The sequence below is a fragment of the Macrobrachium rosenbergii genome, chromosome 33 (genome assembly GCF_040412425.1).
Source record: "Macrobrachium rosenbergii isolate ZJJX-2024 chromosome 33, ASM4041242v1, whole genome shotgun sequence".
In the NCBI taxonomy this organism is placed as follows: Eukaryota; Metazoa; Arthropoda; class Malacostraca; order Decapoda; family Palaemonidae; genus Macrobrachium; species Macrobrachium rosenbergii.
In genome coordinates this window covers 5588961-5613939 of record NC_089773.1, presented here as the reverse complement: position 1 = coordinate 5613939, position 24979 = coordinate 5588961, and the positions used below count along the sequence as shown (strand labels likewise).

At 38.8% G+C, this 24979-nt stretch overlaps 1 protein-coding gene across 2 annotated transcripts in view; it reads right to left on the bottom strand.

Moving 5' to 3' along the window:
• Rme-8 (receptor mediated endocytosis 8) overlaps nt 1-24979 on the bottom strand; it is a 113074-nt gene that overhangs the window by 76833 nt on the left and 11262 nt on the right. For both annotated transcript variants that reach the window (XM_067133196.1, XM_067133197.1), the window contains exons 3-13: nt 24507-24636; nt 22655-22795; nt 21479-21658; nt 19848-20011; nt 18387-18638; nt 15779-16028; nt 15441-15613; nt 14787-14994; nt 14379-14558; nt 13272-13502; nt 10570-10770 (exon numbers count right to left, since the gene is read on the bottom strand). In XM_067133196.1, coding sequence (XP_066989297.1) covers nt 10570-10770; nt 13272-13502; nt 14379-14558; nt 14787-14994; nt 15441-15613; nt 15779-16028; nt 18387-18638; nt 19848-20011; nt 21479-21658; nt 22655-22795; nt 24507-24636 — 2110 coding nt within the window. The remainder of the gene's footprint in view (nt 1-10569; nt 10771-13271; nt 13503-14378; nt 14559-14786; nt 14995-15440; nt 15614-15778; nt 16029-18386; nt 18639-19847; nt 20012-21478; nt 21659-22654; nt 22796-24506; nt 24637-24979) is intronic.

Genomic DNA, 24979 nt, shown 5'->3' with positions numbered 1-24979 from the left:
ACAAAAAAAATTCTAAAAATGCTTAAACCTGAGTATTTAAATAGTTTCATCACAAAAAGGTGCATTTAGTCATGAAAATGATATGAAAATACATTAATTAGTGAATATTTCTCAATGAAAAATACTGCAAATGGGCAAATTTTCTGTGAATAATATGTATATAAGTTCCACTGAGAAATCCGCAAATTGTGAGAAAGCGAATCCAGGGGTTTACTGTACATCTGCATGCCATAACCAATTAAAATTAAAATTTTATATATTTCGTGGTCTCCATAATCAGCTTTTTAATGGGAAAACTTATCATCTAAATTTTCGTTATGTCCTCAGTTAGCCCGAACATAATCCACAAGTTAAACGAGCAGAATCAGAATGAATCAAGATTGTATTAATATCTTATACCTTATCAAATTAGCCTTTTCACCTTTTCCTCTCTATTTTAATCCACAAAGATCAGGAGGACAAAACAATAATTTGAGGAAGATGTGAATACTTAATCTTAGGAGACTCCCTAAAAACTGTCTCAATTTTGAAATTTTTTATTATTTCCATAGATAAACACCACTGCTTTACAAATGCCTTCTTTCACCAAATTTGGTGAGTAAACTACTATAGAATTCAAAATACAGTATAATCGACCCCCAGTATTTGCGGGGGATGCATACCACAACGGCCCTACGAATAGCTAAAGTCCGCGAATGCTTGACACCCCTCTACAAACTCTTATAACTGCCTGTTTTGATAGTTCAAACACCAAAAAACCCTCTAAAAATACTTATACCTGAGTATTTTAATAGTGTTATCACAAAATGTGCATTTAGTCATGAAAATGATATGAAAATATAGTAACTAGTGAATACTGTATTTCTCTGTGAAAAATACCACAAATGGGCGAATTTTCCTCGAATAATGTGTATAGTATACGTTCCGCAGAAAAATCTGCAAATAGGTGGAGCCGCAAATCGGGAACTGCGTCACCATACTTTCTTGCCAGTAAAATTCAGCAGCACACCTGAAGGGTGAAACTATCTAGAAATTGGAAACATCCTCCCTCACTTGTCAGCTTAATTCACTTTTTTACTTTTTTGAGCAACGCACAACTGCTCTGCCCTAAAATGGAAGATTGCAGTATGTACAATACAAAACTGAGAAAAATGGTAAATACTCCTTTGCCTTACTACTGATTTTGCAGATACTGCAAATGGGACCCCCTAAATACTCATGGAAAGCATTGAAGGATCATTCTGAAACTGCAGTAACTTGCGTATTAGTGTTTCACGGGCCCAATAAGTGGCATATCTAATTTTTGAAAATTTTGCAGATACTGCAGTTTTCCATTTTAGGGCAGTGCTGAAAATCAAAATATCATACATAACATGTAAGGAAACATGTATGGAACCAACACAATATTTTTTTATTTGGTCTCTTATATCAATCAGTACAGTCAAAGAGATCCTTCATAAGTGCCAAAAAACTTACATAAGAGGAGGAGATTGCAAAATATCAACCAAATACAGTTTATGGAAGTTCAAATTTCTTAATGCACAAAAGATTTGGAATGTGTTCTCAAGTAACCATGCCAAGCATGTTTTTATTATGGCTGTATTCACTAATGTTCAAAAAGAGCTTTAAACAGGTCCCAAGGCTCAATTCTAGAAGAAAATTACCAAAAGGTACTTAGGTGTACTTTCCAGGGAATTTCTGTTCCAAGGTTAATACCCAATTACCTGTATCAAATGTATCATTCTTCCCTAGTCTCTATTACTATGCTAAGGGACTCTGTAATGCTGACCCTACAGAACCATCATGAAGGGTGTCATTCTTAAGGTAGAGGATAAAAAAAAATAGCATTTCCAGATGCTAGCATTAAAACATGACCTAGAAACTTAATTGTGCTCAAAATAGTGATGGAGGTGGTGATCATCTCATCAGAACTAACCTTGGTTTCGGAAAAGTACAGCTGTGTTAAAAAAAAAAAAAAAAAAAAAACAAAGTCCAAGCCCCACAACTATTTCCCTGACTCTAAAGGAGGGTGTTTTTGAAGTTGACTTCATAATGTACACTTCTGGGAATAACACAAAAACATACAAGCCAAACAGGCAAGAAAATTTTGGGATACTTCTTGAAGGCTCTTACGAGGCACATCACTGTAGGGATGGAAAAGACCTCCGTCACAAAATACTGTACGTACTTACAAAGCCTGTTTCCCAACTGCACCCTTTCTTCATTTCCATTCTAACCATAAAAAGCTTTGTTTTGCTCATCTTAATTTTAATCTTATGTTTAGCCATCAAACTGTGGCTCAAAGTACTTTATAACTACTGTTTGTGGAATTCCCAAACCTCAGCAAAAACTTGAAGGTACTCCTACTCTCCATCTGAAATTACTATCTAAGCTACATACCCCCAGGCTTTTCCATCTACTGTATTCTACTGACAAGTCAAATTACTGTCTCTGACTGCTTTACCTATTCCACATACCACTATCAACAGATACTTCCATTTAGGTATAACTTATTTCAGGATGTGAGTTTTTGCACATGAAAATTAGGTTATGCTCAGAAACACGACCTCTTACATTTCTTTTTTATTGAGATGAGTTCCTGAGCAAGATTAAAAATGCATGAGAACATTCAAAAACATAAATCCTATGCAATCAAACCACATTATATGAAGATACAAGCAGCAAAGATATAATAGTTACAGCAATCAACTGTACAGAATAGAGCTCATGCATGAAAGCATTCACAAAAATCCCCTAAGTAAATTAGCTAATATGATGGAACTCATACACCAAGAAAAGAAAGCAGCCCTCCAGGACTTCCATACCAACTGGAGAAAGAAAGTAATGAATGATCTGCAAGATGATAGCAATATAACAGATAGAGGATTGATACCACATAAAGACGGCAGCGTTTTCCTGATACTATGCTGTAAAGATTTGGCCTCTGCTTGGGTTTATCAACACACCATTTAAAAACCAAGAAAACTGATTAAAAAGAAAAGGAAAGCACACCTGAATGTACTACCAAACAATGGAAATTGAACCTAACACTGTGAAATGGAATAATGTAGAAGTTATGGCACTGCTCACTTACAGTTTTAGAACCGGGTTCTACAAGTGAAATCTAGGATAGTAAAGAAGTTGCTCTTTTCAATAATGCTGGAAAAAACTGATAAAGAAATACCAAATTCTAAAGTAATTTGTAGTTTTCCTAACATTTGAACCTATGCTTAGTGGATTTTGGCAGTCGCTGAATCACCTCAGAAAAGCAAAACACTGATGAGTAGGCCTACTGTCACCCACAACCTGAGTTGGCCTTACTCTTCCATTGTGTACACCAGCCTGTCCACAGCTACACTCTACTCCATAGATGGGGAAAAAAAAGATTGTGACTACGCGGGATGGTATGAGGAGGGTAAAACTATGCAAATTTGGAATTTGTTTCAACACAAACTACGCTTTCATTATGGAGCCTCACTTGGAGGCAGGAGGCCGATCCTTCATAAGGTCGTCAGGAGGGTGTGTCCCTGTGGGGTACCAAAATAAGGTCAGCCACATCTATTCACCCCCCAAAAAGGACCTCACCCTCTACTCTACTGACCATCAGGTTGCAACCATGCAGGTCGTCAAAACATGTCATCCAAGTACTCACCAATCCCAAGTGACAATCCTGAGGTCCTCCTTCCCCTTCCTGGGTGGAGCTTCCAAAGGGCTCGATGCTCCTATATCACCTGTTGGGCTGCAAATACTAGACCCAAGGTGAAGGACTCATGTGCCAGGTCCTTCAGACAGAAGGAAGTGAAGGTTGATTGTTTCTTCCAGAACCCTGCTCTCAGAACCTGAAGGACCGAGTGGTTCTTCTTAAATGCTATCATATTCCAATACCCCTGATGTCACATTGCCCTTATTCTGCCCAGGGGAGGGTCTTGTCTTGCCTGGTCTGGTATGCCCTGATGATTACTTCCCTCAGCCAGGAGATGGTATTCTTTAAGATCACCCTTTCTTCACAGCCTGTGCTGATGAACAGTCTCATACAGGCTGTCCTGTGGGGGCCAGACACTTGAGATAAGTTCTCAGGGATCTCACTGAGCACAGTAGCATCTCATCTTTGTCCCCAGTACAAAGTCCTTCAGAGGGGGGAGAGAAAAAATCTTTAAATTTCAAGTTAGGGGATGAGGAGTTCTGGATCTTCCCCATGAATTCTGGGACGAATGTTAAGGTGAGAGACAACCGCCCAAGGGTGTGTGAGGCGATGTATGAGAGGGCATGAAGTCCACCAACCCTCTTGGTTGAGGCCAGGGCCAGCAGGAACACCATCTTGAGGGTTACGTCTCAGTTCGATGCCTTTTTGAGGGGCTCATATAGCATCTGTCTCAGGCTGGAAAGGACCTTGGTTATGTCCCTCTCAGGGGGCTTTAATTCTCATGGGACACACTTCTTTTCAAACTGTCTGACCCAGGTCCCTGGAAGCAGAGAGGTCTATGCTCTGTACTCCTAGATCGCAGCCACTGAAAGGGCCTTCTCCTGGCGTAGGAAGATGAGAAAGTCCGCCACATCCTTCACTGAGATCTTGAATGGAGAAAGACCTTTCCCATAACACCATTCTGATGACGACAATCTCAGGTGGCTGGGAATGGTACTTAGAGGTTTCTCTGAAAAACTCTTCTTTCTGAGGAGGTGTTTGATAGTCTCCAACCATGAAGTCAGAGTGAGGTACCGCCTGTTATGTTCTTGCCTCAATAATGTGGTGAGAGGGAAGCTCCCTTGGCATGTTCACTATCAGGTGGAATAGGTCTGCGCACCACTCTGCCTGGGGCCACTTGTAGCCATCAGTGTCATCCTTAGCCACTGGGACACAAAGAGTCTGCTGGCACTGGAGGGATCTCATGTGGCATCTCCCCCTGGGGACTAATTTTCCATGAAGACAACGTGCCCAACCAAGATCTGCTACTGTTTCACTGGTTGCTGGGTCGAGGAGAGGAAAAGCTCTGATGCCTACATCAGGTTGGCGATCCTCTTGTTTGATGGAAATGCCTTTTCTGGGGAGGAACACCAATGAGGGTCTCCTTTGTCCAAGTCATTAAACCTTGCAGACCCAGAAAAAAAGAACAGTATTAGCCAACCCAAGGAAAACGGCACATCTGCTGTTCTGTTCTTGACAAAAGCTCCCAAAAAAAAAAAATTTAATATCTATCATGAAAAATTCCTGTTGAATTTCTTGTAAAGGTGTCCCATTAACTGAAGAATTTGATGCTTCTAAACACAAAAATTACCTATCCATATCTAAGAAGATTCTAGCTGGATTTCCTCAAAGTAGTCATTGACTTACAGGTATGGGGTGGGGTGATATCGCTAACCCAAGGGTATCAATGCATGTCAAGGAAAAACTCTGTCTAATTGCCTCAAGGATACCTCATTAACCAGCAGGTTTCATATCCCTTACACAAAGGCATTCACATGTTAAATTCACAGCGTCCCCCATTCCCACTGGTCTTGTCTGATCTCTCCTCCTGGAGGAGGGAGGGATCCCTTTATTGACATTGTTCCTGTTAGTTGTTATCTACTGCAGCTGAGCAACCGTTGAAGGGGAGATTGGCCCCCATCCAGGCAGCATTGATATCGAGAGCAGAACATCTCATTTTGGTCTCCTTTCTGTTAGCGAGGAAACTCTCTCCTCTCCTGCTCCCCAACTCTCAAGCACCAAAGAGTATCTGTCTCTCACTCAATATTCTGGGACTTGGCAGGGTTGGGGTGGGGATCTGCAAGGGGCTTCGACCACTTCATACCCCTAGACTACTTTCCTTCTCCCCACTGCATGTTGAAACTGAAGGAGAAGTTGGGAGGATAGGAACACCCATGGGAAAGTCATGTGGGTGTCCATACTGGATTCTCGAACTTTCCCGAAGGATGTCTAGCCTCCTTTCATTATGACACTGGGGGGCATGGAGAAGGGCTAAGAGTCAGTTCCTTACAGGGACTCCCTTCTTACAGCCTCTCTTCTTGAAGGGATATTATTGTGGTAAGCCACCTCACACATTCCTCACACATGGCCTCTCTTGTGCACTCTCGTCCCCGACACAAAAAAAATACACATGGGTCAACCACAATCAAGGACATAATCTACTAAAGGGCTTGCCCTTATCCACACAACGACAGAAATTGGGTTTCAAGACCTCCATTGTAGCCCTCAAAAACACACAGAAGGGGGCAAAGAAACAAATGTGGGCACTAAACAATGCACTATGACACACTAAGGAGGTCATCCATATGGCTGGATCAACAAAGCCAAAAGTACTGAAATGCCTCCCTTCAGCACAAAAACAAGTACAGTATACACTGCACAAATTTAAAGCAAAGGGCTACTGAAGGAAGTAAGGCATGAGAAGGGCAAGATGCTGCTGTCAAACTGAAGGAGGCCATGAACACGTGACACAGTCAAAAGCACACACACACCCTACAGACACAAAGACGACGCACAGTAAAAACAAGAGAAACTCGCTGAGTGCACAAGCAGACGGGGCTGAGAGCACAATGGAAAAGTAAGGCCAACTCAGGTTGTGGACGACGGGTAGGCCCATCCGTTTAATGTTTTACTTTTTGAGATAATTCAGATACATCCGGAGCATGGTAAGCGCGAGTACTCCCGCATATGAAAGTGTAGGTTCATATTCATGTCAGAACAACTTTTTTTTAAAGCTAATGATTTAGTTCAACTAATGAAAAACTGTAGCAATAACGATCCCATAAACAACAGTACCAACATACACATCAATGGTAGTAATGAAAATAAATCAATAAGACAGTTTAAATTCTGTGATGATCTCTGGCAAGACATAGCAATGTTTTGTGCATTCACGTCAGCTCACGGTATACCCCTTTAGCACCCAGTGTTACCATCAAAGATCCTGATAACTGGTGTCAGGATAACCCCCGTCAATAAAAGTTAAACATCTTCCCAAAATGCACATCTGAAGATCCTGACATACCTTAGGCTTACCTAGTACAGGCGGTCCCCGGTTTACGACGGGTTCCGTTCTTCTAGTAACTGGAAAAATCGTCAGTCAGCCGAACATCGTCGAAAATCGTCAAAAATCATAAGAAAACCTTACTTTTAATGCTCTGGGTGCATTGAAAACGATGTAAACTGCATTATTATTGAGTTTTACATCAAAAAACCTTCAAATTATGATTATTCTGCCATTTTGACCATATTTCTTCCGTCGGATCGGCGTGACGCTAACCCCGAACATGCGTCGTAAGCCAGGAAATAATTTCTGATGAATATATTTGAAAAGCGCCGAAAGAACGTTCGGAACCGTCAAACCGACTGCCTGTAAAAAGAATTCTCAAGGCTAAACTTGAAAGATATTAAAATGTATGACATCATAAAGTGACATCTGATGATGTATTTCTAATAGTACCTGCAATATGTAAAACATAATGAATGAAAAATCTCTAGTGCTACAGTAATACATGTATACAATGTGTGTAGCAGTCAACTGATATGTACAGCAAACATACATGCACAAAATTGAAAGAGTAAATACAAAATCTTCTGATTCACTTTGCGTACTAAAAATCAACAAACCTATGTGAAAAATACTGAAGGTGAAGGCTACAAATGGGCATGAGACAATTATGTTAGTTATCAAAAATAAATATGAAGGAAACAGATTACGATCTAGAAGAGACATAATCAAATCCATGGGCCAAAGTTATTACAAACAGAATAAAATCAAACTTTTGTATCGTACCACACAAATGGAGAATCTCAGTAAATGCTGCATTGTCAGAGCCCCGTTTACGTGTACGAAAAACTAACCAGCTACAAAACCTGAACGCAAGGAACGATTTCATCAAGTCTAGATGTGGACTCTCTGTACCCAGATGTCAACAAAAGGTGTTAAAGAATTTTGATTATACAAACCATTTCCTACATGGAACGAGGTCATGTGATATGAATGCAGTTGATTATCAGGTTTGAAGTGATAGTTTATAAAAATTTGTAAGAATAAAGCTGTGTATTGCCAGTGATGCTCCCAAATTTCTTTATATTAGAATTCCCATCTAATGAAAACGCACTACAGGGCAGTCACCTGTTTATGGTGGGAATTCCGTTCAGATGGGACGCCGTAATTCGAAAAACGCTGTAAACCGGAACATCATAATACAGGCAGTCCCCGGGTTACGATGGGCTCGGCTTAAGATGTTCCAAGCTTATGAAGCTCTTCAAATATATTCATCAAAAATTATTTCCTGGGTTACAACGCATGTTCTGGGGTTATGACGCCAATCCAAAAAAGAAATATGGTTCCAAACCGCAAGATGGTAAAAATTTGGAGCGTGCGGCACTGTAAACCCAGGTACGGCGCTGCAAAACTGATTACAGCACCGTGAGCCACGCACTGTAGAGTCGGAACACCATAAACTGAGACTGCCGTAACCCAGGCACTGCCTGTATTAGAAACAGTTTCCATAATTCTAAGGTTCATGAAAGACCTTAAAACTATGGAAATTTTACTTCAAATACCACATTGCTTTTCATTATAAGGGGATTATAATGCACAGAAATTTGGGTATAACACTGGCAATGCACTCAGCTTTATTCTTACAAATCTTTGAAAGCTGTTACACTACTTCAAAACTAATAATAAAGTGCATTCATATTCATATTCAGGGGATTCAAAGTGTTCACTAGATTAAAATCGGTGCCATGCATTACGTTCACAGTATAACAGAATTGATTTCTTTTCTAATAAAATGAAAGGTCACATACAGTACTATAAAACAAGTACAAAATGCATCAAAGTTGCTTTGGTGCAATCAAGTTTTCTGTACAGTGTATAATGCTGTATGAGCCGCGATCCATGAAGCTTTCAGCCACGGCCCGGTGGTGGCCTGTCCTAAAGCATTGCCAGATGCACGATCATGGCTAACTTTAACCTTATATCAAATAAAAACTTAGGCTAGAGGGCTGCAATTTTGTATGTTTGATGACTGGAGGGTGGATGATCAACATACCAATTTGCAGCCCTCTAGCCTCAGTAGTTTTTAAGATCTGAGGGTGGACAGAAAAAGTGTCTGGCAACGATACAGGACAGGCCACCAACGGCCCATGGTTAAAGTCTCATGGGCTGCGGCTCATACAGCATTATACTAAGACCACCGAAAGATAGATCTATTTCCAGTGGCCTTGATTATACGCTGTTGCAGCTGTGCAGAAAACTTGACTGTGACGAAGAAACTTTGGTGTATTTTTACTTGTTGCTTGTTGGAATGGCAAGCGCAGCTTAAAATTCACTATAATTTTTTGTTTCCTCAGTCAACCATGACTAAGTAGCCCAGCAAGCAGTTCTGAGCATGTTTTTGCCTGTTGATATAATCACACCAGTGAATTTTCCAGAACAAAGTGCGTAGGAAAAATACTTGTAATTGGCTTATTAGAAAACTAACCATGTCAAAAAACCTACACTATTTCCTAATTCCCTGCAGGCCAGTCTGAGAACTACCAAGTTTTCTATCCCATGATGGCACCCTCGTCAGGTTTCTCAAAATTCTGGTTCCCAACATCTAAAAACAATGAATAACAGGATGTTTGTATCCTCCCAATAGCCACCATTCTTTCTCCTGTCGTGACAGGTCCCTCCCCCCAAAACCGTAAAGCACTGACTCTCTCGACTGAATGTAGGATAGCACTGTACTGTTGTTACTTCAGAGACCACCTAATAAAGAAAATAAAAAAACTGCACTTACATTAACCTAATAAATAATATCACTGAACCAACAGCAAACAAGGTTATCTTCCATTATAATTAAACTGTAAAAAGAGGACCGGCAATCAATAAAAAAAACTACAGGACAGAAATAAAATGGGGAGTACATAATTTGGAAACTAGCAGCAACACAACTGCCATCTTAAACCAGCAAAGAATGACACCTCACCCCAGCTACTATAATCCAAAGTAGTTGCTTTGGAATACAGTACACAATGGCACTTCATGTAAAGCAAGGGTATGTATTTGTATAAAAACAATCACAAGTAAATTCATAGATTTTTTTGCAAAATGCAAATTCCATACTTAATAAGAGAAAGCCTGGATGAGTTACAATTCAAAACAAAACAGCAAACTTAACGACTTACGGGACAAATGAATGGGAACATAGACAAATACAATGATCCTGACTCCTTACACTGAGAAGTAGTTACTCATTTCCACATAAACCATTTAATCACTCAGTTCCATACTTAGCATTTAAGAGTACTTATCAATACCAAGTGAATGGAGAGGAAAAAGGATAAACATTTACGTCCAAACCTCACTTAATATCCTTTCATGCACACTGCCTGGAGGCCCTTCAACAACAACAAAAAAAGAATGGTACCAATGACATGTCAATAATTTCAAAACCAATCATGCTCTTGATAACAGAATGCATGCCTGTTACGAAGAAACTTCCTCGAAAGTATTTACAGCATTCAGGCAAACACATCTACAACAAAAAGAAGCAATAGAGGCATAATGTGCATTCTCACTTGATAAGTGGGTGAAAACATTTCGAAACACTTACGTCCATGTGCTTTTCTACGAGACTTTCGACTTTCTTCACGGATGTCTTGTAAGCTCTGTCGAGACTCTCGAGGACCTGATTCTTTCTGTTCTTTTCTTCGTTTTCTTCTGCCATTTTGATGTTATCCCGTAAATTAAGCCTGTCGATGTCATCGAGCGGCACGGTTTCCTTGCTTTCCAGAAATGTTAATAACCCTGGAGGCTAAAGAGTTCAGAGAAACACCGTATAAATAAGAGTATAGCGTACTACGTCATTAACGAAAAGTATGTGCAGTGCTTTATTACCACCTGCATACTGCCCTAAAATGGAAGGCCGCAGTATCTGCAAAATTTTCAAAACCGAGATATGCCATCTATCGGGCTTGTGAAACACTAATGCACAAGTCACTATAGTTTCAGAATGATTCCTCCATGCTTTCCACGATTATTCAGGAGGTCCCATTTTCAGTATCTGTAAAATCAGTAGTAAGGCAAGGGAGTATACACCATTTTTCTCAGTTTTGCATTCTTGCAGATACTTCAGTCTTCCGAAATGACAATAACAACTGATACAAAATTCTAAAAGATAAGAATTCATTGCCTTACCCAGGAATCTGCATACTAACAAAATACAATACTACAATAACCAGATGGTACGAGATTGCCTGCAATCCTGTTAAGTATCACAAATACGAATGAGAACAAAGGATTCTTAACAAGTTTCAAGCTTTTCAACTGTAAACCACTGCCTTATATGTCCTTATTTTTCAGTACAGTGTGCATTACATCTATACTGGCTATAACCGTGTTGATGGCCTTACTACAAAAGGATAAAGCCCAAAACATAAACCCCTATTTATTGAGTACAAAGACATACTCTCATACTAATGAGAGAGAGAGAGAGGAGAGAGAGAGAGAGAGAGAGAGAGAGCGCGCACCTGGATGATAGTAACACACGGCTGAGCTGGATTAGATAGGATTATAGCCTCTACCCCCTGCGTCGAAAGTCCAAAATTCTGTGTACAAAAACAAACCAGCCACGCTGCATGGTATCTCATTACACTAGCGATGTAGCAGTGATTGGCGAATTCCTGCATTAGATATAGGAAATCAGGCAAATCAGGATAAAAAGGGGTTCGGGAGGAAGTGTTTTTGTTTGGATATGGTCAAGAGGATGTCCTGGAACCTCAAGAAAACATGTTGTAGTAGATTAACCTTGAAAAGAATGCAGGAAAAATCAGTTGTACTGTATACGTACTAAACACCAGGGTCAAAACGTCTGCTCTCCATATACATACGTACTAAACGGCTTAGGCAGATTTGGTGTGTTACGTATATAAACGTACTAAATGGATAAAAGGTTAATCACATTCAACCCAAATAAAAAAATAACACAAACAAGAAAGGAAGAGAATGCAATGAATAATGAAAGATCATAGGACACTGGTGAAAAAGCACAAGTGGTGTAATCCTGAGAGAGTAATTAAGTGGCAATGTTTACTCAGAGTTGCTCAGAAGAATGAACTAAGTGGAGCATCAAATGCAGGTTTAGTAGGTGCAATGGGGTCTCACAATCTCAAACAGCATTAGTTCTTGTTGTGACTGGAATTTCACTGCATGGAAGGTTAACATACAATTTACTGAGTTGTAGTGAACAAACTTTAGTTTCTAGATAAACTAAAACCAGGATGCTTTCAGTAGTCCTGGGTGATGATAAATATCAGACATGGCTACTGACTTCTCTATTTGGAGAGAAGGTCCATTCTTGTTGCAGCCAGTAAACTTCAGAATTTACAGTTAAAACCCCAAGATTCCAGACACTAGACAGCAGGATGAGGTTTATGGAACTGAAATGGGTGAGACAAAGGAGATGGTCATTTCCCATGAGCTCTACAAATCTCAGGTTTTGGCGAACAAGGAACAAGTTGAACAAGTCTGTGCAACAGACTCCTACAGGTGGGAAATGTCTTCGGTGCAGTGATGCATCACGAAAAACGACTTTGCATACCGCCATGTTTGGTGTATCAAGGTTTAAGAATAAACCTTTGTTCTGTTGAAGCAAGGAAGGTCAAAGTTCCAAGCTATGCAGCTTGGCAACAGCTCTACGTGTCCTTACTCATACCTTGTCACAATGACAATATGAGTGCATCTGAAAGGCGTAAAACTTGCATAAATTTTTATAATACCCAGGCTTATTTTCAGACTACCCAAGGGTCTAGGTGACATGTGCATCATACTACTTATCTTCTCTATGAAACAAGACGACCCTGTAACGAGGCTATAATATCGAGATTTAAGAACCAAAATAGTGTTAAAAATATTTGTGTGCAAAGTTAAAAACCAAAAGGAGAGACTTTCAGATATTATTCCCTATTCCTCATCAGTCCTACTAAGTGGTAAAGCAGTGGAGAGTGTAAAAACAACAACAGAAAACTGGTAAAAAGTGGATTCTTCTAACTGTTGGTCGGGTAACCCCTGTTCGACTGTTTCTGTTGGCGAGACTGTAGAGCATAGGGATATTTATAGGTCACTAACAGGGCCATACATATGAGTGATGGGTTTGTAGAACGAAATGTATTTTGTGTCAAAACTCAATTATGACAAGACTTCAATATGCTTAGACTAAGTGCAAAATTCCCAACAAATAAAACTTGCTTTCAACGCAAAACTACTTGCTAATAGGAAGTATCATGTAAAACAAAATTATAATAAAGCCATACTTACTACTGTTCTTCCTAAGAGATCTATTGCTGATTGATTTTCTGCTGCCCACAGAGAAACTAAATGACGAGAAAGCTGGCGATGCGTAAGAAGCCTACCATCAGATGTCTGAGTGTAGAGGGCTGTGTAAAGGTGTCTTGGCAGCGCTCCCTCTGTCAGGGCTAGAAGTTGCATGCGTTCCGGAATATCACCTTCTCCTTCTTCAATGACAGCTTTCATCACTAAGCCAGCACCCTGCAAATCAGAAAAATACATAAACAGTCAATATTTTCACAATGTCAATGTCAGTGCAGATTCAATAAATAATACTTTTTAATTACTATTATTATTATTTTACAGTAGACAAAACCTATTCACATGGAACAAGCACACAGGGGCCATTAACTTGAATTTCAAGCTTCCAAAGAATGTTGGTTTCAACCTCCCACCACTGACCCCACACTGCAGCAGAACCAGTGATTTTTCATCGCCCTGGAGGAGACATGAACCCGCGACATCTGAGTGGCATGCCATGACACTAGCCACTATACCAGCAGACCAGCATGGTATTTCAGCGATTTATACCAGTGGACCGGCATGGTATTTCAACGATTATGAAAAACTGGATGTCCCCCTGAGCTAGGTTTTCTGACAGGTTTCTCATAAATGAAGATTACTTGAATCTTCACAATAATTTTAACAGAATTCCTGTAAATTTTCTCCCTGACAAACAAAGATAGCTTGAAGAAGAAAAGTACATCTTACACTGGAGAAAGATTTGTACACGAACTATAAAACATCTGTTGGTAACATGCCATTTTCTAACTTATCTTCTGGAAGGCTTTTTCAATACAATCTGCGCTTTGAAATGCTAATGCCTTATCTTTTCTCAACCATGTATAATTATTGTTAGCTAGTAGATTAACGAGACACAGAGTACTAGGATGAGGGTTAAATGGAGTAAGGTGAAGTTAAAGAAGTAAAAAGAAAATAATGTAAAAGATGAAAAGTAAAAGGCAAAAACCAACTCAGCTGGAAGCAGAAGGCAACTTACAAAGAACCCATACTACCAACTACAGTGTGCAGCTTATTAAGCCACAGTTCGGGCAGTGTTCGACCAAGTAAACTTACCTTTACAATAGCGAGTGATGGGTGCTGGAATAATCTGTAGAGGGATCTGCCATTCTCAGCCACCATTTCCAAAAGGCGATCAAAATGAGCGCCATCTGTTGTTTCACTATAGGGTGCACATAGGGCAAACGTCAAGAAATCTAACATGGCTAACACCACTAAGGCACCAGTTCCATGGGTCTGGAAATGAAGTATTTGAATCAGGCACTTTTGACAATGCGAGAGTGGAAAGACATACTGCACATGGAATTTTCAATTCATAGAATTATACCATGAAGTTCTCAACAAGATTACAGTATTTACTTTGATGCAGCAACTCTGCTGCTCATTTATCAATCTCAAAAACGAATGTATAACATTCTCAGGCTTAACTGCCTCAGACAATCAATCAATCGTCGGCATACTCACAACATGGCTGACCCAGTTCTCTAACAATTTCTCCTGAAATTTCGGGGACGCAAGAAGTGATGCTTTGTTGAGCTGCTCTTGCTTCAGGTCTGGATAATCATGCATTGGCTGCATAAGGGCACAGAGCATATCAAGAGCAGCGTGGTTAATGCCGTCATCATTTCTTTGCAGTGCTTTGACAACTTTCACGCCGATTTTTTCCCTGAAACTGCAGCAAAAAATGAAAGGAAATAACATCAAGAAGTAATTGATGCCTCTTGCAGATCTGGTAACAACTAATATTCCCAGTACAGGCAGTCCCCAGTTATTGGCAGGGGTTCTGTTCCTGGTGGCGTGACGATAACCGAAAATCGCCGATAACCAGAAATTGATGATTTTCGATAATTTTTGGCAATTATCGGCACCGATCTTTGGTTATTGGCACTGATAAGCACGATATTGGTGCATATCGGCGATAAAAATCCAGTTATTGCCGAAAATCCAGTTATTATCGTCGCTAAACAAGCGCCATAAAACCAGACCACTGATAACCAGGACAGCCGATAACTAGGAACTGCCTGCATCACAATTATACTGACTGCTCTATCACTTGGTTATTATTACAATGCACAACAAAATACGAAACAAACACAAACAAGATGGTGTACTCTGTACCCTGATAAAGATGTGAGACAAGCAAATCCTGCCTTGGAAGCAACTAATCGCCGCAGAGCATGGAACTGTGCTTCGACTTCCTCAGGCGGCAACGTTGTTTGGTCTCCTTCTCGTAACACTAGAGCGCCCAATCCTCCCGTGATCAATCTTTCTTTGTTTTCCGCAAACAGTCCCTGTCCAAAAGCACTAGCTTTAAAACACTACTGTAAAACGTACAAACATTTACAAACAATATTAAGAAGGGAAAAGGAATGAAAATATATGTACTATAAAATGAACCTAAAAACCTCTAGAATATGGAGAGACATTTCCAACAGAAGAGTAAGGGAGTAACGTACCTCTCCCGTAACTGCATGTAGTAACCCTGAGTAGGAGACGTTTGCATTGAACCTGTCGACTGTCTCAGAGAAGCTCCAGCCAGGCGGCGGCTGCTGAAGGAATTTGAGATGCATGGATTCCACTTCTTCATCAACAGGCACTTCTAAAGGCCCTAATCGCTTGCCCCGTGGAGTGAGAGTCATGCGCACATGAACGTCCAAGTTGCCCGACGCACGAACCCCGTCAATGAGCGATGCCAGCAACGAATCTCTGGTGAAGGGAATTGCATATAATAAATTATGTCTACGAATTCTTTAACAAGTCAGCATTCACTATTTTACTCTGGATGAGGGCTATCATCATACACAATGAATACTCAGTCATTCATAATCATACAAAGTAAAATGGTAGAGACAATGTAATACATGACACAAGGAAATGTTTGTGACATCACACATCAAAACACCAAACCAAGAATACTTTCAGTTCTGCAGCAATATAGACAAATATGGCCAGGCCCCTAAAGCGTCCAGCTCACTGATGCTTCACTGCTAATGTCATGCTGAAGTACTATGCCTCATCAACTAAATCCTTCTAGACTCATACCAAAAATTGAAGGATTTGCTTATAAATGACAGAAGTGAAACTGGAGTCATTGAAAGTTGAAGTTGGACAGATACACACAAGAAAAGAAGGAACAGATGAAGAGTAAGTGTAGCTGGGCTCAAGATGACTGCCAAGACCCTGTAATATACCATGCAAGGCACAATATACGATGTACATTTTATCTTCACAAAAGTTCTCTCCAACATCTACCGTAATTCAAAAGCACAATTTGCCCAATCAGTTCAATAAAAACAGACATTTTCTGAATAAGTTTAGGCCCAACAATACCTATATTAGTAATAAAAAGACAAACAAAGCCAAAGGATTCGTGTCCTGGAGAAGCAACAATATTTTCAAAGTCTTAATTAAAACATATGCAGTTGTAATAGATAGACTGAATCAGTCATGAAAATTTGGCTATGAAGCCAAGCACTGGGCACTTTCAGGCATGTCTGTATGGACGAAATGGACTTTAGATTTAACTGTCAACTTGCTTATAAAGTAATTAAATTGCTTCGAAATGGATTTCAACTTGGCTTCTTAATAAATTGGCAGATAAACTCAAATATGAAAGTTATATTCCTCATCTAAATTTGAAAAAAAGAGTATTTGAACTTTCACTAGTAATGAATTCATCTGTGGCAACTAGCTATTTACAGTCGGCCCCCGGTATTCGCAGGGGATGCATACCACTACCCCCAAGACTAGCTAAAATCTGCGAATACTTAAAACCCCTCTAAAAATGCTTATAACTGTCTATTTTGATAGTTCAAAACACCAAAAAACTCTCTTAAAATGCTATACCTGAATACTTTAATAGTTTTATCACAAAAAGTGCAGTCACGAAAATGATATGAAAATACAGTAATTAGTGAATATTTCTCTATGAAAAATACTGAGAATAGGCGAATTTCCTGCGAATAATGTGGATATATGTTCCACAGAAAAATCCGCGGATAGGTGAAGCCGTGAATCTGGAACTGTGAATAGTACTGTACAACATTTTGAAACATTCAAGTTACTTTATCCTTTCCAATTACTGTGAAGTCATTATGTCTGGGTATAATAAAAAGTAGGAAATCTAAAGATTTTGGCAAATAACTGTCTTCTAGCTTTCTAATGCAGTATTATATACTAAATCCCTTTAACAACTGATCATTACTACCATGCTCTTCAAACAGATGTTCAAATATTGACATCTGAATTGCAGGGCGACACAAAGGAATAAGTTGTGCTATTATACTATTACCCATTTCTTACAAAGTGCAGAAGGAAGTTACAATAATACTCTGACCAAGTAAGAACACTTTCACACAAGAAAAATGAGAGATTATTAGTCAGTAAAAACAAAAAATAAAAACTGCAACAAGCACATCACAGTGCATTCCAACATACAGTGGACCCCAACTTATTCATGGCTCCGGATTTCCGACTTCACCTAATCGTGGATTTTCTGTGTAACGTATATACACATTATTCGGGGAAAATTTGCCTATTCGCAGTATTTTCCAGAGAGAAATATTCACCAATTACTGTATTTTTATATAATTTTCATGAGTAAATGCACTTTTTGTGATAAAACTATTAAAATACTCTGGTATAAGGATTTTTAGAGGGTTTATTGGTGTTTGAACTATCAAGATATAGTAATAAGCATTTTTAGGGGGGTGTCAAGTATTTGCGGATTTTAGCTATTAGCAGGTGTTGTGGTATGCATCCCCCGCAAACACCAGGGGTCGACTTTAGTTGTAACACAAAAACCATTATTTTGGAATGGAAATTGAGAGTAAAAAGGTTTGAAAGGTGTAACAGGAGGAAAACCTCAAAGCAGTTGCACTATGAAACAACTGTTAGGAGAGGGTGGGTAGCATGAAGGAAGAAAGAGGATACGAACAGAGGAGAGGCCATGGAAGGGACGCTGCAAAGAACCTCAAGTAGTGCCTTCAGTGCACCGCGAGAGGTGCACTGACGGGGAAAAAAATTTTTTTGACGTTGCACTTCAAGAGAAAAATCGGCACGTACCTGTCAGACGACATATAGACCCTACTGCCTCCGCGGACGTACTCGACAGTGAGCTTCTGAGGGTTCTCCTGATTTCTAACGAGTGCAAAAACATCTGAGAGGGGTTTTAGGGTCACTATCGAGTAGGAGTTGGGATCACGTTCAATCAAACAAGTCTCACTTATGCACAGCGTTCTTCTCACTGGGTCATTGTGTCTGTGGGTAACTTTATGCACAGGGAATTCACACAAGGACGTGATGTGCTCATCACCACTGGAAATAAAAACATGAAAAATCTTAAAATCAAGAAAAAAAAAATCAAGGTCTCAACTATTTCCTTCAATATAGGAAGTACAGTACCTTTCTTTTAAGCATATATTTATCATTTTAACACGTCTATAGCATTATGGCATTACAATCATGTTTAGATGATTTTAATATGTATGCTGTGTTGGCTATAAATCCTTTACTGTACAGGTACAGTAATTGAACCATTTTTTGCATTAAGGGATAAGGTACAATGTTTTTCTGTTAGCATACTTACAACAGATTTCAATAGAGTACAGGCAGTCCCCGGGTTACGGCAGTCTCGGGTTACGTTGTTCCCGCTTTATGGCGCTTGGCTCACGGTGCCATTAACCTGATTTTATGGTGCTGTAAGTAGTTTTATGGCATTGTGCCCAGTTCTACGGTGCCGTAACCTGGTTTTATGGGGCTTAAGGCGGCGTAAGGTGCCGTAAGCACCATTTATTCCCATTACTATTATGATGTTCTGGTTTACAGTGTTTTTTAGGTTACGACACACCACCGGGAACAGAACACCCGCCATAAACCGGGGACTGCTTGTATAACTTTCATTTAGTATTTTGATATTTTACTTTTACAATGAATTAAAATGTTTTTAACATGTATTCGTTATGGAGCCGTTGTTTGTCAGTGAAAACTACCATTCTTATGATTTCAACTTGTTATTATCAAGTTGACTATACTCTCTATATAGCACACTACCTAGTACTAATTTCAAACAGTACTTTTAAGCTTGAACAAATTCATAAGCTCTAACAGTAAATGTCATTTATTAGAATAAAACAGAATTTCAAATAATTTTGTAAAAATTTTTCTTAATGTTTTATTTTCATTGTGAATACCTTTCAATACTACACCAAGAAGTTCAGATACCATTCGTATATGAATTAAAAAAATACAAGGAACTCGAGAGGTGAACGTGCTTTTTCAATCACTGTAAACTTGACGATCTATCAATCAAGCTTCTTTCAACATCTAGACTCATAGTGACATATAGAGGAGCCAAATATCTTCAGTTAGAGGATCAAAAATTCACAACCACACATTACTGGCAGGAGAGGTGGGAGGTGCAATAAAATACCAAAATTTCTAAATGATTAACAGAATATCGACTGGAACATGAAGAGCTTGCAACATAAAGCATCAAATTACAGGAGCTAAAAAAACTGTACTTACCTATATTTTCCCAGTCTACTATCTAATGCCTTCTCCAACGTGATGCAAACTTTCTTTGCTGGTATAGTAATCCCTATGTACTTCTTAGCATTATCCTCAACTTTCTTCAGTATTTCATCTCGACGGTCAGTAGAAAATATGTGAAGCCTACCAAACCCACCACTCTGAAATTGATCAACATTTCTTGCTGTAAAATGATGAAAATATACGTTGAAGGTTTTCAGATGAATTGAATCTGGAACTTAGGCCACAGGCCAAGCACTGGGACCAATGAGGTCAATCAGTGCTGAAACAGAAATTGACAGTGGAAAGGTTTGAAAGGAGTAACAGGAGGAAAACCTCGCAGTTGCACTATGAATCAATTGTTAGGAGAGGGTTGAGGAAAGTAAGATGGAAGAAAGAGAATATGAAAGGAGGTACAGTAAAAGGAATGAAAGGGGTTGCAGCTGGAGGCCACGTGCACACTGCAAAGAACCTTAAGCAATGCCTAGTTTTTGGTAAGACATCAGTCACCCTTAAATGAAGAGTAGGACTGTAGATGTTCCCCTTCTAACATTCTATGATTTGGCCTGTTTGTATCAACACTGTGCCCGTGAATCTACAGCAGTGGTTCTCAAATTTTTTGGTACCGTTACCCCTGGTAGTGGTGTGAGAGATCACCATTACCCCTACACCATTCCTCTTCAGTTATGGGAAATTATAAAATAACAAAGACAGTGGAGAGGGAGCAGCAATCGACGAAATTAACTCCTCCTGATGTTTCACTCACTTATATCGCAAAGACTCTTCATAGCATTCTTATTTCTTTCGGGATTGAAGGAAATGAATGTTGGGGTATAACTTGAATAATTATGATAAAAATTAATCTATTTATTTCTGTATTATTAATTAATTTATCTATTTATTAATTAATTTATTATTATTTATAAATTTACTGAATTTTACTCCAAAGAACTATTACTTTTAGAAAGTGCCTTGCTAACCACCCCCCTGAAATGGCTTCATTACCCCCAGTTTGAGAACCACTGATCTATAGTCATTCTGCACATTTTGTGCTGTTTTTGATATCACAATTCAATTTTTCCAGGGATGACTAATCTTCATCAAAATTCTAAGTGATTAACTCAAAGTTGTTTTATGTAAGTAACTACTTTTAAAATTGTAAAGTAATTCAGTAAATTAATGTCCTATAAAAATTTTGGAAAGGAGAAAAAACTACAAAAACAGCAAATTAATACTGAGTAAAGTAGAAGTTATCTTTTCTAGTATATAAAAGTATAAATTCAGTATATAAACTGCCTTCTAAAATATAAAAATAGGCAAGCTACATCAAATTTAGAATTCGAAGAGAGTGAAATTCACATTTTAAAGTAATATTACGGATTAGCCATTTTAAAGTAATATTATGCATTAGTCTAGTCATTTCTTCATTGCTATACAGACGTGAATCATGGTATGACAATGACACTACATCTGGAAGATTTTGTTCATTAAAGATTACAGCTTTTGCAAAACTTGGAGTCAGATGGTAATTACAAAGGCTTACTATGTAGACGGCATAATGCTGAAAGGGAGCTTGGATATGTCTTTCACATCACCCCATTTATTTTATAAAAGCAAAAAATGCTTACCTGAATACAAATACCACCTGGAAGGTCTGATATAGGAACTAAGGCTTCTATGTCTTTGAACATGTAGGAGGTTAGAGGGGTTCCAGTAGTTGGATCTAGCTGATCCACAGAGCAGGGAGTCACTTCCAGTACCACTGACTGCTTGGCCTCTGTCCAGTGAACTTTCTGTGCATTAGCACGCTGTTGACAAATATACAATATATGAAATTAAGATGTACAGGGTATCATAAAAATAAGATTTATTAACATTCACAGACACTCCAAGCTTTTGAACACTTAATGCATACAATGAAATTTGTAATGATGACTCAACGGCAAAAAATTCACCAGCCAAGATCAGTTGTCTTATTACTGGACTGAGTAGGATGACAGCACACATATGATGAGCACTCAGTGCTATGTGGTTTCCATTGGGAATGGACTGTGAAGTGATTTGGTAAAGCAGGCAAAAATGAGGTCTCAACTTTGTAGGAGAGGTGTCATTATTGACTATTTTGCTTGAGAGTATTCAATATAGAATATAAAACTTAGGCCAAAGGCCAAGCACTGGGACCTATGAGATAATTCAGCACTGAAAAGGAAATTTACAGGAAAAAGTCTGAAAGGTTTAACAGGAGGAAAACCTTCTGCAGTTGCACTATCAATCAATTTTTAGTAGTGGGTGGAAAGTAAGATGGAAGAAAGAGAAAATGAAAGGAGGTACAGTAAAAGGAACGAAATGGGTTGCAGGCTAAAGGCATGCTGTAAAGAACCTTAAGTAATGCCTACAGTGCACCGCATGAGGTGTACTGATGGCGCTACTTCCCTACGGGAGCTTGAGCAAATTAACAGCTTTAGTAACAAAAAAGTTTGTAATCTGGATGACCCCAACCTATGAAAGCAATTGCACACATGAAAAACAAACCATTCTATTTCATCAGACAAACTGACTTGTGAGAACTGGCAAATCTGTTCATACATACTTTGACTTTTTGGCTTTCAATGCATTTTCACACAAATTTCAAACAAGCAGCAAAACAGCTAACTTGCATTAGTCATATGACTGCGACTGTATACTTAATGAATCAAAACTTTTCAAAAGTATGAAAGATTACAAACAATGTAAAGCCAATAACTGTGCATCATTTTCATATCATTACTCAAGTGTCTATTACACAAGATAATCTAGATACTTACCAAATTGTCTGATACAGGTTCTGCAAAACTATGTCTATACACTAGAGCCTCTGATATTATGTCTGTCCGATGATCTGAAGAAAATCTCATGTGATCGACTTTCTTCCCTTTTCTCATTGTGATGATGAATTCGTTGGGAACCTGTCAAAATCATTATAAATCACTTAAGATTCATCATATAATAAAATCACTTAAGGAGAAATTTATGTTTTATAGCTAAAACCATTGCCTTTTCAATTTGTATTACTGTACTTTCATACTAAAAGAAACAACAAGCAATTATTAATCACAGAGAGAGTTGTATCAAAACTAGAGTATATAATGGCCCCATCTGTGACCCACCTCCAGTTTGAAGCTCTACTCTTAAATTATTATATCAAAAGCCCCATAAGAAAGTATAAGATAGGCTAAAAGACACTCCTCCAACAATTATAATAATTACAGTAACTTGAAAAAAAGGACTAGTCTTACTGATGGAATACCTAATCCCTCTCAGCACTTTGTTCCTAGTGGACTTTTGTATATTACATCATAGTACAGTATGTCACATATGTCTACCAGGATAGTTTGCAGACAACCTCTGAACAGAAGCCCTAAGTGAGGTTAGGTAGGTAAGTTTGGGTTAGGTCAGGACCTGGCATTCTAGGAAAGATTAGGTTTGTTTATGTCTGCAGAACTTGTCCCATCATTCTCCATGTGCCCCGTTTAGTAATAGGAACACTCTTGCCTGAGACATCTTTAGTGACTTGCCCACACAAAAATTTTGACGGACTGAGATAACTCTCCCACAATCTGAAGGAATGTAAATACCTGATCACCTCTTTCTTCTATCTTTCTTACCTCAGTCCTTTGCCCTACTTTAGAATGCATCTCAGTAAGCTCTATCTTAAAAATTTTCCTCTTGGCATTCATACAATCAAATGTTACTAAAAAAAACAAGTATTAAGTCATACTTGCAGTCAGTACTGTATATATCTCAGTACTGCACATGTCTCAATTTACTCAGAATCCATCTTGCATCAACTGCTACAGCATCAGTGATCATTTGTTGCCCCTTCCCCTTCTACTTTATATAAGATGATGGAGAGGAATGCTTTTGTTAAGACACTCCCGAGGTCCCTTACTTTGCAATCTTTAAGTTTAATTGTCATCTGGCTCATTTAGATGCTCTTATAAGAACAATTGCTATTGCCTACAAGGAGGGCTTTGCCCTCAGTAAAATTTTACTGGGCAATGCAATGTTGGGATTTTGGTCAAACTTGGCTGGTTCAGGAACCCCTTACCTCTGATCGAGAAAAACCTAGATAGGTTTAGAAGACAATCCACCTTCTCTTGAATCTCATCTTTTGACTGATCTGCCAGATGGCAAACACACTAATGTTTGCATATTTCTATACCAACTTACCACCACATATTTTCCTGCTTCCTCAGCCCCCACTTAACGACCTATGCATGCCCAAACCACTGCTTACTGAATACAGATGTTCAACTTCAAATCCAAAACTTTACAGTGAGTATAGATACAGGACGTCCCCAAGTTACGGCAGCACCGACTTATGGTGTTCTGATCTTACGGCACTTTTTCAAATACATTTATCAAGAATAGGTATCTAGTTACGGCACTGTAAGCACTGTTAAGGCCTCATTAATGGTTCTTACAACAAGAATGGGTATCTAGTTACAGCATCGTAATTAATAAGCACCGACTTACGGCAGAAATCAGCTTACAGTGTGCTGCTGGAATGGTACCCCCACCATAAGTCGGAGACTGCCTGTATAGCGCTTTCTATTTAGGACATAGTTTCTCTCATAAAAATAAAACTAGTTCAAACAAAGTTTTGGTGTACCTTACCTGCCCAATGCCTTTCAAGGCTGGCGTTATATTAATAAAGTCGTGGTAATACCACTGATTGGTAACTTCCATACTGTTTGGATTGTAGGTGGTGATGCCTGCATTCCCCACACTGAATATCCTCTTGTATCTAAAAGAAGTAAAATGTATGAAAAAATGAACCCTGACAAAACATGTATAAGAAAAAGCAAATGCAATATTGTACATTCAGCAATTTTCAATATTCTAAACACAAAAACAAATTTAATTCTACACAATCTCCATTGCCACAAAAGGTCAGTTGTTCGTTCTAACATGTAAAGGGACATAACAATCTAACTGTGGAGATGGGGACTCTTTGAGTTACTCAATTTCAATGTACCAGTGATAATTTCTGTCATGTTAAGAAAACATAAATTGCTAATACAGTAAAATTTTTCATCAAAATATTGCATTATGGGATGTGGCAATGCAGTGACAAAACCATATGGCTG